The sequence below is a fragment of the Falco punctatus genome (genome assembly GCF_963210335.1).
Source record: "Falco punctatus genome assembly, chromosome: 2".
NCBI classification, from domain to species: domain Eukaryota; kingdom Metazoa; phylum Chordata; class Aves; order Falconiformes; family Falconidae; genus Falco; species Falco punctatus.
In genome coordinates, this window is record NC_137581.1 from 23,353,512 (window position 1) to 23,371,508 (window position 17,997).

General features: G+C 45.4%; 1 protein-coding gene across 1 annotated transcript in view; it reads right to left on the reverse strand.

Annotated features, from left to right (window-relative positions):
* The window catches only part of FLT1 (fms related receptor tyrosine kinase 1), a 118,493-nt gene that overhangs the window by 15,437 nt on the left and 85,059 nt on the right, over positions 1–17,997 (reverse strand). Inside the window, exons 16-20 of the mRNA XM_080376377.1 lie at positions 15,207–15,313; positions 12,399–12,537; positions 6,100–6,204; positions 2,717–2,830; positions 1,189–1,277 (exon numbers count right to left, since the gene is read on the reverse strand). Coding sequence (XP_080232503.1) covers positions 1,189–1,277; positions 2,717–2,830; positions 6,100–6,204; positions 12,399–12,537; positions 15,207–15,313 — 554 coding nt within the window. The remainder of the gene's footprint in view (positions 1–1,188; positions 1,278–2,716; positions 2,831–6,099; positions 6,205–12,398; positions 12,538–15,206; positions 15,314–17,997) is intronic.

Sequence of the window (17,997 nt, forward strand, 5' to 3'; positions counted from 1 at the left end):
TGTCTTTATCCAATGCTTTCATGTTACGGCCAATGACGGTTCAACGGGATACATGCAACATGATGTGGAAAATGCTTTCCCACTGCTACCTGGAGAGCAGCCTAGTTGCCTGACCACGCTCTTGCCCCCTCTTCCCTATCTATTTGTCCTGCCCTGTCTCTCTCCCCTGTGCACACTGGTGCAGAGCTGGGCTCCCTCCCTCCCTCCCTCCCTCCAGCCTAGGCACTCTTCCAAAGGGTGCTGGAGCACCAAGTCTGGGCAGGCTCTTTATCAGGGGGCATACGAGCAACTACCCCCGGGGTGCACCCTGCATGGCCATGCTCCCTGCTGAGCATCCTGCACCAACAACCACACGTTGGAGAAGGCGGCTGCTGCGTTTCATGCAGAGTCCAATACAGACAGCCTTGGGGACATCCTCCTGAGTGTGCCCTCTGGCACAGACCTCCTGAAAAAGCCCTGAGATGCTGCTGAACTTTTGGCACAGTTGAGCAGGTTTTTGAGGGTTGCCTTTCTGGGTCTGGGCTCCTAAATCCTGCTTCATAGCCCTTAATCCTCCAGGGGATTTTGCTGAAAACACACAAGCAGGGTTATAGTTGACACATTTGGGTTCAGGTTTGTAATAAGAAACATGCCGTAGATTTGATTCAGAGGGCTGTGGGACGTGAGGACAAGACACTAATCTCTTTTCTTCTTGATAGCCCTTCTCCTCACACAATAATAATATTACTTGCAAATCTCTCAATATTAGGGTGCCTTGGAACATGAGCTTTAAATGGCATTATCTCAGTTGTGTTCCCAGCGGTGCTGAAATCAGTGGGCAAAACCACTTCCTTTGGCTTCGCTGACACCAGCCTCTGAAGTGACCCCAAGCTCACCAGGAATGGGTTTGTCAGCAGTGGGGCGAGAGCATGTGGGGACACTTTGGCTAGGATTCACTTCCTCTTGCCGTAGATGGCTCCAGCTGAATTACTCCCAGCAGTCTCCTTGCAGTCAAGGAAAAAAAAATATGAGTCCTTCCCTGGCACAATACATCCCACACCAAATATTAAAACAGGTCAGGTGAACTGCAACCATTTCGCTTCTTTGATAAAAGAGAGTCTAAGGAGACTAGCTCAGAGACCGACATCTACAATACCAACACGTAAGTTAGGTAAAGATGAACCCTACCGGAGGCACCTGCCTCCTCACCTTGTTAGGGCAGAAAAAATTCCTCTTGCTCTTCAGGTAGTTTGATAAATTCCCATACTTGCAGTATTCAACAATCACCATCAGAGGCCCTGGGCAAACAGAAAATGCATTTTGATCAGTGTAAAGCAATACTAGGCAGCATCGGTTCTGAGAAGAATAGTCTTTCGTGGCTGCAACTATAACTGGAGTCCAGAATAACTAACATGTCCTAATGAAGTAGAAGGCTGCTTGAAGGACTCCGGACATGTTAGTAAAACAATACTGTTTCTGGAAATCAGGGAAGGACCTAAGTTTTGAGAACTGAGTCATGAATTTGGGTCCTGAGGGACCCTCAATTTCCCCTTTGGGCAGGCTGCATTCAGACTGGAGTCCCACAACCCACACACATGTTGAACTGAAATAGAATCATAGAATAACTTAGATTGGAAAAGACCTTTGAGATCACCAGGTCCAACCGTTAACCCAGCACTGCCAAGTCCACCACTAAACCATGTCCCTAGGCACCGCATCTACACATCTTTTAAATGCCTCTAGGGATGGCAATTCCACCACCTCCCTGAGCAGCCTGTTCCAATGCTTGGTCACCCTCTCAGTGAATAAATTTTTTCTAATATCGAATTTAAACCTCCCCTGGTGCAACTTGAGCCCGTTTCCTCTCGTCCTGTCCCTTGTTACCTGGGAGAAGAGACCGACCCCACCTGCCTACCCCCTCCCTTCAGGCAGCTGCGGAGAGCGATAAGGTCTCCCCTCAGCCTCCTCCTCTCCAGGCTGAACACCCCCAGCTCCCCCAGCTGCTCCTCACAGGACTTGTGCCCCAGCCCCTTCCCCAGCCCCGCTGCCCTTCCCTGGACACGCTCCAGCCCCTCGACGTCCCTCCTGCAGCGAGGGGCCCAACACTGACCCCAGGGTTCGAGGTGCGGCCTCACCAGTGCCCAGTACAGGGGCGGTCACTGCCCTGGCCCTGCTGGCCACACTGTTTCTGACACCAGCCAGGACGCTGCTGGCCCCTTGGCCACCTGGGCACACGGCTGGGTGTGCATTTCTAATACGCATACCCAAATATAAAATGCGTATCTAAATAGGTGACATATCCAAAACAAACGATCACTCATAGTGGCCCTCTGATTTTCTTAGTGGAATATCACACAGGTTTTTACAACATTTGCCTTGCGATTCACTGTTCAGGGCCAGCAGCCAGCATCCCTTGTTCCCAGCCTTTCCAGATCATGTTTAGCTTGAGCAGTGAAGTGAGATAAAGGACAAGCAGCATGGTCCTAAATTCACACTTCTCATGTTAACACTATGGTCCTAAATTCACACTTCTCATGTTAACACTAAAAGGGAGTTTAAGTAGAGAAAAATGTTTAATCACTTCATTAAATGAGCAAAAAATCTCTTTTCTTCACCAACCACAGGACAAGCTCAAATATTTCAAGTTTATAATCTTCAGATGAAAAACAACACAGCCAACTGACTGTTACTGGGAGGTGATCCAAACTCCTTTTCAGTGCAGTGCAGATATTTTTACCTCCATTTTTTGTGCAGGCTCCCAATAAATTCACAATATTGAGATGATGTCCAATGTGGATCAGGATTTTCAGCTCAGTCATCAGTGCTTTGTACTCACTGGCTGTAGCTCCTTCTGTAAACACAAAATAAAGTCAATGTGAAATGGCAAAGAACTGGTCCTGCTGAGCTTTATCACTTCTCAATGTTTTCCAATGAAATAACTTCCACTACTGGACATACTTCATGTGTTGATGTTCTTTTCTATTCCTCCCTGCTCAGCATCCTCTTACTTGCAATAAAGCCCATAAAAAGATTTTGGCACTCAACTTCCTCCCAGTAGACTCTGCTATATTTAGAACTAAGATTTTTTTTTTTCTCACATGAACAGTTTTGTCATTCCAGCCAAAAAAAATTGAAAGAACAAATAAAAGGGGATTTCAAGACTAATTAACTCTATCTAGAGCAGGTTTCAGAGGGCCTGACTTCAGCCATCTGAGGGTTATGTACTAGCCTGAACTAATCAACATCTCAGGGAGTCAGTGACAAGAGCAAAGCATCTCCCTTCTCTCTGCTTCTTCCTCCTCTCCCTTCATTGGCTGCCCAACCCCTCAACAGAACCAGCCACAGCTGCACCTTATCTACATCAGCCAACCCACCACCCCTGAAGCCAGCCCACAGTTGTATATTATCAATGATAATTAGCCCAGCTTCATTCCTCTACACCGCCCCTTGGTGATGTTTGTCTGGTTCTGTTTGTTATAGAGGAAGCCTGGAGTGTTATGATAAATCAGGGAAGTAAACTTTAATTCATTAAAGTTAGGTGACTACATCTCACTCTTGTGAGTTATGATTAATATTAATAATAATAGTAATGATATAAGAAATCCCACAGCTAAACCCAAAATATCCTATTTAGTGTGGAGTGAAACTTTTAATTCCCTCTGAGCAAACCTTTTTCTACAGTATTTTATTTTGATAAGAAAACAAGAAAAAACATATTGCTTTGTGTAGACCCAAAAGGACATCTTCTGTTTAGTGACACTGACAGTAAGAACAGTCCTGTGGAAAGAACCTAGAGCTAGGTCTTAAAGGCCTTCATTTCAACATCTGAATGGAAACAGATTTTCCTGGTGGCCCCAGACAAAACTTGTCATCTACCCAGTGACCCACTATTCATCTGTATAGGTGGTGACACTTCCCATCCACTTCATGGGAATTCTGTGAGGACAAAGCCCATGAATGATGGCAAGGTTTCTGGAAAATCTAGTGAGGACACAAGGAATGGAACGGATCTCCCGTAACTTTAGGTGCCTGTAGTGAAGACACCTACAAAGGATCTAGGCACCGCAGACTCTCTTCATAGCCAGCAGAGCTACACAAGTGCCTGACTCGCCATACTGAGGAATCTGCCCTAGGATGGGATGTTTTTTGCACCACTGGCAATAAAGGAAATTTGAGTGACTAACTCAGATACAAGTATCTACCCTGCACATGGGCACATGAGTCCCACCATTAAGACTTCTTGTAGCTGCTGTCTGCTCCAATCTATTCCAGCAGCAACCTCTGCTGCCTTGATGGTGCCGGCTGGCACAAGAAGCCTGCTGATGTACGTAAAGAAATGTTGAATCTGTCAGACCACTGTGCCAGCACGTATGTCTGCAAGCTGGCAAAATAGCTTAGTTAACCAGGGGTCAGGCAATGACCCAGGTGACAGGCCATCCACTGAAACCAGTGACACAGATGGCTATTGGCCCACTGCTGCAGAAGGTCTGGACAGCGACCAAAGCTTTAATTTCCTCCCATTTTCCAGACATGCTGGCTGCAGGGCAGTTGTTCATTTGGCATTGGCCAACAGGGTATTTCTGTGTTCCTGGAACAAGAGAGAGGAGAAAGGTTTGCAACACTCTCATCTGCAAATTCCCTCCTTGGGGGTGATCCTGGATATCACGGTAGCACGTACCACCCCCTGTGAAAACATCTGAATTGTGTTGCAGAACAAGCCTGTTGGAGACATATCCAGAGGGCACACCCTACACGGAGCACAGCTGCCAGGTCACTGCCAGCAAGAAATAGAAGCTATTTCAGGTTGAGTGTTGCAGGGACAGACTGTAGGTCTGAGAGTATCACACATGCCCCTCCAAGGGCTGGAAGAAACATGTGCAGATCTCCTGATAACTGATAAGCAAGCAGCTGTGAAGCTAGAAGCCACTGGGTAAGAGGGATGTATTCAAACTATGCCTGAACAGAGCCAACTGAGAGTATCAGGGATCCAAGCCTTACTGAACAGGGGATATGTCCTGGCAGAGAATGACACTGAAGAGGATTCAGGGACTAAGACAGATAAGCAAAGCTGTGTAAGCTCCCAGGGCAATGCAAAAAAAGCCTGCTATGATCCTTAGATACACAAACAAGGGAAAGCTAAATACACAGGAAGGGATGCTACCAGGACTCTGGGTTAGGGAATTCAGCCACAGCTGCTGCTGCAGGCTATGACTGAATATCATCCTGCCTGCTAACTTCCCAAGTGCCCTCTTCAAATTGATGAGGGTCTTTGTCCTTTCTGCTCCAATGAGAAAAGTGGCAGTGCATAGCTGGGAGATGATTTCACTTTGGGAAGAGCGCTGGTGTATGAACAGCGCTGGCAAATCCATTACACAACCCGGGTGTCAGCATCCTAAGCACTGTGTGATGAGCCTGCAGACGGTTCAGAGAGGACACACCTGCACAACAGCTCCAAGATTTAAACCGTTCAATCTGTTTTGCTTAATAAAAGGGCCTTCATGAAGAAAATCATTATATAATCTAATGGGGAAGGTTAGAACAAGACGCAACTGTCAGGCAGATGCAAATCAGACATAAGGCATCTGTTTTTAACAGTGATATGATTAGTCATCAGAACTAATGACCAAGAAAATACAAAAGCTTCCATCTGAGTGTCTTCACATCAAGGTGGATGCCTTACACTTCAGCTAAATTTAATTTATGGTGTTGGGTACAGCGGCAGTCTAGCATGACAGTACAACATAGAGTGCGCAGGAAATCTAATTGCCCCTTCTGATCCGACAAAAGTGACTCTTTCATTCTTTCTGGCATTTGAAGCTGTGGAACCAGATTTTCAAAAAAAAAAAAAAAAAGGCAATCAGGTTCTCACTGCATCTGAAACTTTCTCCTTATCATGTGACAATTTATCATCCTTCTTACTGCAAATGCAATTTTTATTTCGTAGTTCTGCCATTTCACTTGTGGTGGACCCGAAGCTTGGTGTACACATTTTGGAGACCTCAGAGAGTTAGTGGGGGGGAGGGGATACCATCATACACTCTTGCTTTTGACAGCATCATATTAAATATGGGACACTATATAAGGCATCAATTTTTCCAGCCCAGCTTTCCAGCAAGATACCTTTCAGCATTTTCACCGCAACTATTCTGCATGTTGGTGATTTCTTAATTCCAAAAGCAGATGCTTGTACCACCTTTCCAAAAGCTCCGTGTCCGAGAGACTTTCCTGTAAAGAAAATAAATTGGAGAGAGACATTCTGGTAAAAAAGAAATCTTGTCATGAAATGGCTTCATAGATAATGAACTGAAAAATGTGCTTTACAATTGAAAAATGTGCTTTACAATAAGTCCCACGTGTATATTTGCAACATATAGGTGTTTCGGGTTTTTTGTTTGGTTTGGGGTGGTTTTTTTAGGAGTAAGCAGACAACCCAGAAGACAGTCATTAGAAAGAGTAAGCGATATGGTTGAAAATCATGCTAAATGAATGCAACCATTCAGTGGAGGTACACTGGCTTCTGACTCATTTTCTTCAGTCCAGCTCTGTCAGAGAAAGATTTGCTCCTCTCTTCCCTGAGCATAGTGCACCATGCAGCAGGCTGTGACACTGCTAGTCATGTCCTCAATAACACAGGGCCTCCACCTAATCTCACACACACATTAAGATGCAGCTTGCCACAGACTTCGGTATTTTTTTACAAATGAAATCCTACCTTCTCAAACAAAGTGCCTTAAAATTATCTTCATTCCAGGAAGGCAGCAGCAACTTTGCATTGCAGCCCCTGGAATATATGCTCAACCCCCTGATGCTCTTCCCTAACAAACACTTGTAGGTTGAGATCACGGAGTGGTGAGAAGCCGCAAATCTGTGCAAATGAGACTTTTACGTTTGCAAAATGAGGTCTGGGGGGATTCACTGAGAGGGAACTTGGAGTGACAAATGATGGGTTTGGTCATGGAGGGTATGACACTTCCAGGTGTCCAAGGACAGACATTTGTACTGCATCATCATGCTACAGATGATGAGCAGACCACAGGAGAAGCAGCAAGAGGTCCTTGAGATAAATGAATGGGCATCAATAAAATTCTCCAGCAGCAGAATCTGAGTGTCCTTTTCATGTTCAGAACCAGGTAAGACTCCAAGGGTACTGTTATAACTTTTCTAGAGTTTGTGACATTTTATGTCAATCATATGATCTTCACAGCCTTCTTCATGATTTATTAGCATTCAAAGCAAGGAGTATTGACTACCTCCTTGGTACTGTGCTCACATAGACAGGCCTGGTTGCCTCTGCCTTCTCTAGTGGCTGGCAGAGTTTTGACCAGAAAGATCTTGTCGGCACATCAGCTCGCAATACATTTTATTTCCAAGTAACTATTTTCAGATTGTATTTGTGCTTCACCTTCAGCAGAAAGCAGGCACATAGGTGGCTAGCAAGAGTATAGCAGCAGGTTTTGTGGTGTAGAGAAGAGTAGAAAATAAAGGCCAGCTTTTCATTATAAAGGCAAGGAATAAGATGTGACATATTTATTTCTCAAGTATGCACATGCGACATAGCCATATCCATAGCACAACTGGCTTTTCCTATGTTGGACATCTGTTTGACTAGCCCTTTCTTGGACATCTACCTTGCTGTTGTCTAAGTGACAGATGAAACCCACTCAGACACTCACAAGCAGAGAAGAAGAGCTGCTGTCAGTTCTAAATCAAATAGATACTACCTTGTATATGTGTATCACATTTCTAAACTGTAATTCTCAGTCGGTCAGTAGAAGCAAATAGCATATGTTATCAAAGCAACAGAAACATGAAGTGGAATATATTACGCCAAAAAATCCCCAGAAATTTGTTTACCTCCTCGATGTGCAAAAGTGTTGCATTTTTTTACAGCAAATAAAACCCATGAAGAAATTAATCTACATGGCTGAAAAGCATTAACAGACTGAGCCTTGGTTTGTGAAGGGCCTAAGCCCTAATGTTTGACACATAAATACGAGCAAATCAGTGTGTGTCTTTGAAAATTTACAGTCACCTTTTTAGTTACTGCATATAGCTTCTTCATTCAGCAGATGTATAAAAGAAACATTAAACCTAAGGTCTCAGTTTTCTTTGTGAACTGATGTTCTTAGTCCTTAATGTATCAACTGTGCGTGGTTCCTAAAAGATGAAGTTGCAGTTTGAGGTCCTGTAAAACTCATCGTACCTTTGTTTAATCCATAACCTTAATCTGTTTCCATCACTGTTAACACACTTCCCACATCGAGATAACCTACTTAGTCACCACTTGGAAAACATACCACTTAGGTCATAAAGCTACACAAAGCTGCTAACCTTTCATAAAGGAGAATGAGCACTGGAAACAACACTTCCTTCTCTAAATAATGGTTGTGATTTAATGGGAAACTGTAATAACGCTTGATGTATTAGACTTCATTGCTTTGCTGTTGTTTGTACCGTGCTAAATTTTAGCCCAGAATAGGGCTGCTTTAACTTTTCAGCACATAGATCAGACTCCACACTTTAGTAGGTAGATTGTGTCTATGATTGCTCTTGCAAAACCCCTTATGTTGACACACAAAATAATTACAGAAGTATTAAATGGAGCAATTAAACAGAGGAATATTCAGTTGCCCAACCATCTTAGAAGTCAACTTGTCACAGCCTTCAAGCAGCTACACTGGCCAAGTTTGGGGTAATGCTCAGGTAGGAAAAGTTGCAGCATTTACATCCAGACCAAGGAAGCAAAATGCTCTACTTAAATTTTCTGCCTTTGACTTTGGTTTCTTCCAGCAACTCAGAACTCATTAAAGCAAACATATCCCTCCGTCAAGGAGTTTTGGATCAGGAGGTTCCATTTCAGTCCCATTTTAGCAGAGTCCTTCAAGCATGTGCATTGCTGGGCTGGGGCATCATCAAAAAGCACTTGCAGACACTGCTCTCTACGTCTGGGGGAAGGCAGAGGCTCGAAGGTGCGTTTGTTTCTCAGGTCCTTTGCCGCAGTTTAAGTCATCTGGGTTTCCCCCACACCCAGCTACATATTTTCCATTATGTTACGTACACCAGTGCTCCGCGTGAAGGAGAACAGAAAGCGCTGTGCTTGGTGCCAGCGCTGTGGGCTTGCAGCGCCCGGGGGGAGCAGGGCTCAGGAAGTCATCTACCACCGGCGCCTTTGGCACTGTGCAGGAGCTGTGCGGCAACACTCCCTCGGGGTCCTGCACCACAGCCCCAGCAGTGTCTGACCTCTCATAGATGAGGAAGGTCAAGCCCAAGAGTAAGGTGAGAAATGTGTGATAGCTCAGCTAGCGCTTACACTGGGCTGCAATGTTATCTCCAGCCACGCTGACAGTAATTTATAGCACCGTCATTTTTCTGCCTAATGAAAAGATGACATTTTGCTCTCAGACAGACTAATCTATATTGAATGTTAATTATCCTGAATTCAGTGGCACCCATATGAAATTTTCTGTAACATCTGTAGCTCTTACATAGGAAGGGGGTGTCTGGTTATATAAGCGTTGCATCGCAGCCATGGGCTATACGTGTGTGTGTTGAAGGAACAAACTGAAAAAGAGATGTGGGCTGAAAGGAGAGACTTATTTGCAAAAGTTGCAATAAATATGTATTCTGGAGGATAAGTAGGTGGAAAGAGAAAAATAGGCATATCTGATGCTGGAAGGGGTTGCATTTACAAGTAAAAATATTTTTGAAAAACCATAGAAGCACATTTTGTGTTTGTGAGACACTAATCCTCAGAGACTTCCAAGGTTACTCAAAGACTGAGCCAACTGCCATGTAAGCAGGACTTGCACTGAGCTAATCTAGCATACTGCACATACCCAGCTTCTCTGAATCTGGTTCTCATTCATTGTCAGCATTCTTTCTTTGTTTACACCAGTTCTTCCAATTTTAACTCATTCTCTGGTCATCATTCCTCACCTCCAGACTCCAAACACGAAGCCTGCAGGACATGGGGTTTTTTCTTGCTGTTTACATTCCATTTCTGCTTGATTCTTTCCATGGGATTTACACAAAAATAAAACATCGTGTAAATGAACAATCACATTGTCTGCCCATCAGGCTCTTGGTCCATCATTGTAAGAACACTATTTGGAGATTGAAGACACTCCAGCACAAGGTTATGTTTCAGCATTCCCAGAATTATGTATGACAATTATAAATTGCTAGCAATATATTTCAGCTGTACTTATCCACATCTGGTCACCTTGTGACTTCCAGCAGGCAAATTAAGTGTGATCCTAATTGTATGCATGTTTTAATCACCCTCTGCCCCTGATCCCCGGAGGATGGAAGGAATCTGTTACAGCTCCTAGCTCAAACGCAGGGATTTTCTAGACCTTGCTGTAGGACAAATATAATGCATGCCTGAAAGAACAAACAGCACTATAGCAACAGGCTGAACTTATCACTGATATTTCAATGTTGACCTTCTTGCTAAAATCTGTGTGGTTTCCGGAGGGATTCCTCAACTTCAAAATTTGGCTCCTACCCTCCTGCCCTCCTCAGCAGCCCCACACTAGGCTAAGCAAGTCAGGAATGCTCCCAAATCCATGCCGTTCACTGGGGCATCTGTAGGCGAGCTAGCTCTAGGTTCAAAGTTTCCATGGATATTTATTTAATTATTAATGTGTGGACTCATGTGTCACATTCTTCCACTTTATGGTGCACTGACAAGAATGTTTACAAATCCCCAGCACAGAGGGAAAACAGGGAGAGTGGGCTGGAGAGAGGAGGAAAGGGAGAAACTGGGAGGAGTACAGGGTGGACTGCGAGGACCCATTTCTGCATAGGCTTTTTTCCAAATGAGTACATAACCAGGTTACAAGGGGAGTGCAGTAAATGCCAAAGGTCAGGCTCCTGAGTCTAGGGAGAACCATCCAAGTCAGCAGTCTGATTTAGAAGCCTTCAGTTGCCTGTTTCTACGTCATGTTTTAAGCAAATCCGTCTGCAAAACAGAGTGCAACATTCTTGCCTGTATTCTCTTTTTATGACAAGGTGACCACCTTGGTGGATGAGGGAAAGACTGTGGATTTTGTTTACCTAGACTTTAGTAAAGTCTTTGACACCATTTCCCACAGCATTCTCCTGGAGAAACTGGCTGCTTGTGGATTGGATGGGCATACACTTTTCTGGGCAAAAAACTGTCTGAATGGCCAAGCCCAAACAGTTGTGCTGGACAGAGTGACATCCAGCTGGTGGCCAGTCACAAGTGGTGTTCCCCAGGGCTCAACATTGTGCCCAGTCCTGTTTAGTATCTTTATCACTGATCTGGACGAGGGGATCGAGTGCACCCTCAGTGAGTTTGCAGATGACACCAGGTTGGGTGGGAGTGTTGGTCTGCTGGAGGGCAGGAGGCTCTGCAGAGGGGTCTGGGCAGGCCGGGCCGATGGGCCGAGGCCAGCGGTGTGAGGTTCAACCAGGCTCAGTGCCGGGCCCTGCCCGTGGGTCACACCAGCCCCAGGCAGCGCTACAGGCTGGGGCAGGGGGCTGGGAACTGCCCGGTGGGAAAGGGCCTGGGGGTGCTGGCTGACAGCCGGCTGGGCATGAGCCCCCCGTGTGCCCAGGTGGCCAAGGGGCCAGCAGCGTCCTGGCTGGTGTCAGAAACAGTGTGGCCAGCAGGGCCAGGGCAGTGACCGCCCCTGTACTGGGCACTGGTGAGGCCGCACCTCGAACCCTGGGGTCAGTGTCGGGCCCCTCGCTGCAGGAGGGACGTCGAGGGGCTGGAGCGTGTCCAGGGAAGGGCAGCGGGGCTGGGGAAGGGGCTGGGGCACAAGTCTGATGAGGAGCAGCTGGGGGAGCTGGGGGTGTTCAGCCTGGAGAGGAGGAGGCTGAGGGGAGACCTTATCGCTCTCCGCAGCTGCCTGAAGGGAGGGGGTAGGCAGGTGGGGTCGGTCTCTTCTCCCAGGTAACAAGGGACAGGACGAGAGGAAACGGGCTCAAGTTGCGCCAGGGGAGGTTTAAATATCATAGGGAAAAATGTCTTCACAGAAAGGGTGACCAAGCATTGGAACAGGCTGCCCAGGGAGGTGGCTGAGTCACCATCCCTGGAGGTATTTGAAAGACATGTAGAAAGTGGTGCTTATGGATGTAGTTTAGTGATGGACTTAGTGCTGGGTTAATGCTTGGACTTGATGATCTTAAAGGTCTTTTCCAACCTAAATGATTCTGTTATTCTGTGATTCTATTTTAGTTTTCCTACCTGGAGTCAAAATGTACTTATGGGAAGTCAGGTGGACAGTCAGTCAGTTCTAAGCACTGTAATTCAGTCATGGACCAGGGCATAGCTCACACCAAACCTGGAAGTATGTTGTGCTGTGTGTCTAAAACACGCCCAGCTTCTCTTTACCTGTAGGTACAAGTTATTCAATCTGCAAACCCAATAGGAAGTCTGCCAACATTACCTAGTTTCAGCCTTTCCCTTGCAATTTCCCACTTGCTGGCATCATAAGGCAGATGTTCACATTGCTCATCTAAGGGGACTTCGTCAGGGTCCATTATGATTGACAGATAATGGTTGGTCTTCATTTCAGAGGAATAAGGCTGGAAAACAAAGAATATTGCAAAATGAAAAAAAAGGGTAAGGCTATCCGTAAGCATCTTCTTGTTTGGATTAAGGGCTCCAAGTTAATTCTGCCCACGGGGCCACGTGTTTCACAGTGCAGTACACAGTTTAGTTAAGCTCCCTTTGGATTTTTTATGGATCGCAAAATTTTTTTGTGTAAAAGAAACTCCTTCCTTTAGTTTTCCTCCTATGTGACTTACTGGTTTCTTCAATGAAATCCATGTGGATCTGTACTAACATATGGTGTTATGATACAGACCCTCTGCACAGTCAAGAGAAATATTTTCAGCAAATGACTAAACATTGCTGATAAAAATAACTTTCCTTCATGATTGTGCAAAGCAAGAAGTGGCCATATGCAACAGATGGAGTTCAACTGCTGGTGTTTATTTTTTCCATATACCCAGCAAAGACAGGTCATATGTGGTTAGAAGTTGTGCAAGACTAGTTGCCAAGAGACTAGACCTAGACATGATGTGTTTCAGAAACTGTTTATAAATTTTAAGAATTTTTTATTCCTTTGGTATAATTTCTGACAAATGTACTGAAATTATTTGAGTTTGGAGGAATTGAAAAACACGCAGAGTCAAACACATAATTTCAAATGAATTTGACAGAAGTTCAGTTTCTACTGAGCAAATGGATTATCCACTTCACATGAGAAATGTAAGGAAGGATGAACCTAGTTTCAAAGTTTTCTGCAGTCCATCCATTTTGAAACATTTTTCTTCAAAAAGCACCGAGATTGCCATTCTAATCCAAAGGGCTTTTCTTGACACAGGAGCATTTATATTTCTATAGAAAAGGTCTAGTGTTTGCTCTGATATCCTGGCTATTAGTTGGAATGTATGGAAAATCTGTTGAACTAAGCCTCTTTGTGGTATATTTCCTAAACTCATGGAAACAACACACAGGCACAGACACAAACACACAGATATATCTACATATTCTTCTTTTGTTGCTTTAACTACCTCCTGTGACTTTCAACGTTCCTCCTTTACAGCTTGGAAATATGTCCCTAATTACATGCGTTTCCAGGCATTTGTTTGAGAAGGATATTACTAGCTGTGTATGCTTTGGTTACAAACACAACTAGACTAAAATGACAGTAGCTAATAGCTCCTGCTTTTGTTGCCTTCCACCATCCCCAAAAATCAGAAAGTGAGTCCCAAGAAGATTGCACTGATGCTTGGGGAAAAGCCAATTGGAATAAAGTCTGGCTCCAAATGATCCACTGGCCCTAATCAGGACATGGGTAAGTGGGATATGGATAGAAACGGAAGCATGTGTGGTGCTCCAAAAAGAGCATTCCTTGATAGAGATGTGTACCAGACTGCTCCTACCAGTCACTTCAGAAGGGCTTTTAAGTGGACCCATGCCATAAAAAGCAACAGGGGAGTCGGAAGGTACAGAGAGCTTCCTATGGTTCTTTATCAGATGCATTGAATAACACTTTTTTGGCACAATTAGAGATTTGAAACATTTTGAATGATGAAGAATTGTTAAGTATGTCATTTGTCCCTTTATGTGTAATAGATCTTAAGAAAATGATCTCAGAGAGCCTATAAGTATTTTTCTCTGTTGTGGCAACATAATTTATATAGGAAATGTAGAGCTCATTCCAGACATAAATCCCTGAGAGTAAGGGTTTGTAACAGAAACACAGAGAAGACCGTAAGCATAGACCAACACTAGCTGGAAAGGCTCATCTGGAAAGGAGCCTTCACATGTCATCTAGTTGAAGTCCCTTGTTCTACAGCAATGATGATTATTTTTATTATCTTTTAACAATCTAAAAAGCAAATGTCAAGTTTTGGTATTATAATACATTAAAAATGTATTAAGTGGATTATTATTAATTAAAACGGGAGTGGCGAGAGGGGGCCATGCAGCCATTCCTCATCTCCTGTCCTGCAGTGCACCCTGTCAGCCCAACACTTCCCTTCCTTCAAATCCATCTACTCCTGCAAGTTGCTCTGAGATCTTTCTGCGCTACTGAGGAGTTGTAATTTTCTGCTTATGAGAGCTGCTGTGGTTTAAACTGCACACACCACGCGATGCAGACATGGTGCTGTCAGGAAAAAGGGCTTTAAACCATCACAGTCAGCCCTGGACAAGAAAGAGGGTCAGCTGCAGGGGCAGTTAACATTATCATGCTGATACAGGATCATCCACTCTAGAGGCTGCACCACCAAACCTACTTCCAGTAAAATATCACTTTGGAAGTGATGTAATTATACCAGACGCTGTGTGCAAGCCAGACCTCAGTGTGCTCTGTGAAGATCTGTCATTCCTGATCACTCAGATCTTCAAAGACATTAAGATGCCAAACTCCCACAGCTTTTAAGGGAATGGGGATGCCTTTGGTGGGAGTCAGGCACCCAAATGCTTGTGAGACTCAGAGCCTTGCCCCCACCCAGGCTTTGCTTCCTGGCTTACTCATACTCAGCCTTGCAAGTCATGGTTCCCTCCTGGGCACCCATCAGCAGCCTCGTGATTGCACAGGGAACAAAGGTAAGCAGTAAGTGAATGAGGTTTCTTTTTGGTAGACCCAGCAAACCCAGTGGCCTGGGAAGGATTTTCTAACAAGAGCAAGGGGCTGGTGACGAGAGGCAGGTGCTGTCGGGAGCTCCCTATCTGTTCTTACCCTCTTCAGCTTGCGAATGAAAAGAGTCAACAGGAGCCAAAAGAGCGTTGCAGCCACACAGGTGCAGGTCAGGGTTATTAGCTCCAGGTTTGACCTCTCCGATGTGCCTGGGAAAATCAAGTGGCAAACATTTTAGAAAATGACCTGCAAAGCAAGGGCACTTTATGTTTCTTTGCCATTAAAATAAAATACCAGGAAGGACCAGCTTCTTTTCAATGGGGTATTAATCTCTGTTTGGACTGGCTCGTGGAGCCTAGAAACAAAAAGTTCTCCCCAGCAAAGCCATTGTATTGAACCCAGCAAAATTGTATTTGATCCGTCTGTGAGATTTTCAGTAAAAAGCCAGCTCTTCTTTCAGGTGCAGGAGGCAGAGTAAACCAGGTTGAGGATGGCCAGTCAGACAATAATTCCCTTTTGAGGTAAAAATTCAGCTGCAGGGTATTTTTAGCCAAATTTTCTCTGTGTGAGAATGCATGTGGACCAGTGCATGTGATTTGACCCCTTCACCCCCCAGCAGCAAAACCCATCTAGCCAAGCCCACAGCTGAGAGAGGAGCAAAGGTCTCGAAAACACTCACTCCCCAGCACCCTCGGGAGAGGACGGGGCTGCATGGAGGGGACGGCTCTGCTGGCCCTTCCCCATGGGCAATGCCGTGATGTGAGAGCTGCTGCTAATGTGCAAGAGAAACTCCATGGAGGGCTTGTGCTGGTGCAGATGCCAGTGAACCCAGGTGTGACCTGGGGCACACTGCAGTGTAGCTGCTTGGGTTTTGCTGTCCGGGATGCTTGATGCTTTTCCTTGGGCACCATGTCTGCCCTGCCCCAGCTCAGCGAGATCTTCCGTGCCAATGACTGAGCCCTGCAGCCCATACTTCCATCCCAGCTGTTCTGGAAACCCATCAGACCTCATCAAAAACCTCGGCACTGGAGAGCTGGGGGCTGCCTTGGGGTCTCGCAATGCAGCCAGCAGGAGTCCATGAACTCTTTTTCCCATGGGCTGGATGGATCTGGTCTGGCACCTGTGAGTTCAGCTCATACAAAGCATGGCACAGAGGTCTTGAGCCTCATCCCCACTGGGCAGAAACCCAGGGCACAGAGCCTTGCATTCCTTCCAACCCACCGGTCCGCCAGCAGGCTCTCTGTCCTCAGGTCTTCTGCCAGTCACACTGGCAGCACTGGGCCAGGCTCCCTGAGGGGACATCAGACCCTCTCCTCCCCCTGCAGCACCCTGCAGAACCCAGCTGGCAGGGAGCTGGGAGAGCTCTCCAAACCGGGGAACAGATTAAGCACAGAAAGGGGAAAAACAAAAACAACAACGACTGAAAACAGAGCAGCAAGAAAACATGAACATTAGAAATCTGGAGAGTATTAGAGCCCAATGACAGATCTTAAAAAAAAAGCCAAAATAGAATTCGCTTCAGACTGCTGTTTAGGGACTCATAAAATGGTTTCAGAGCAGTCTGTTTTGCAAATCCTGTGATCGTGTCAAAATACCACACTTCCCACAATATGTTTCCCATCTGATTGGTAGCAAATGCAAAAAAACCCCAAACCCCTCATGTTCTGCCTTTTATTCTGATACACCCTCCAGAGAGAGAAAATGAGAGGACAAGGAGGAATAAATCTGAGCATGATTTCACAGTAGTTTTGTCAACTGCACTTGCAACAGTTTCAGACCTCGGGCAGCCCGGTGTTACCCCTGACACATGAAAAAGGGATGATTGATGTCTCACTGGTGGGTTTACCGGGTAATCCAGAGGAATGTGCTGCCTGGTTTTAGGCAAGGCTACAGAGCTTTGTTCAGAGGTTGAATTGCTTCCTGTAGCTGTAGCTTAACTAGCATAATATCTTCCTTCTGTAAAGGTGATAATCAGATTTACGTTCATGACCTATATCTAAGATTCCTCTGGCATGTCCATTCTGGAGCTTGGAGAATAAAGCTCATTGAAGAAAAATATGACTGCAACTACTAACGGGGATATAAAGTATCTGTTTTTCCAAAATACCGAGAGCGTTAAATTTTCACAAGTATTTTTTTAAAAGGCTTGATTTAGATGCAGGACAAACTGATGGCATAAATGATACAGTCTAATGCAGCTTGCCTATCCTCTGGCATCAAGCTTTCCTTTTACATATGGATACTCTCCTGCTTCTGAGCATCACTTGTGCAGATGGTGAGTAATAGTTTCTGACATTTATTCAGCAAAACATGGAGGGGCTGAAGGTTCATTTGTTGCTGCTGCTCCATATGGCAGGACTCAGAAAACCCAGGAGGCATGGTACTGCCAGTCCTGGGGTGGAACACAGCAACTCCCTAACTGCTACTGTATGCTACCCAGGAGTTAGCGAAGAGAGGTGAAGGTGATGTCTTTGAAATGTCTGAGTGAATTTAGGCAACCAGAAAGCATTTCTCCAGGCTGGGGTTGGGCTGGGTTATCAAACACCAGATTCCTAATCTTGTTAAAAGTCTTGCAGCCAGACCTGGCTGAGTGCCTCTCAGCTGGGTAGGAAAAGGTTTGATTTGAGGTAGGACAGACAGGAACGCTCAGAAGTATTAGGATTAGCAGAGTTAGGATATGCTGTAAGCAGGACTAAATCCCTCTCTCTGCCTGGTAGCCCAAGATTTCTGGCTCCTGCTTACACCCCTCCCAGACCTTTACACAGCAGCCTCTTGGTTAGACACAGACTTTCCCCCATGTGCAGCTCTTCCCCATCCACCTGACTCACTGCAGAAACAGGCAGCCCCCATCCTCCCCAAGAGGCCCCCACACCACCACATGTCCCTGTGGTGC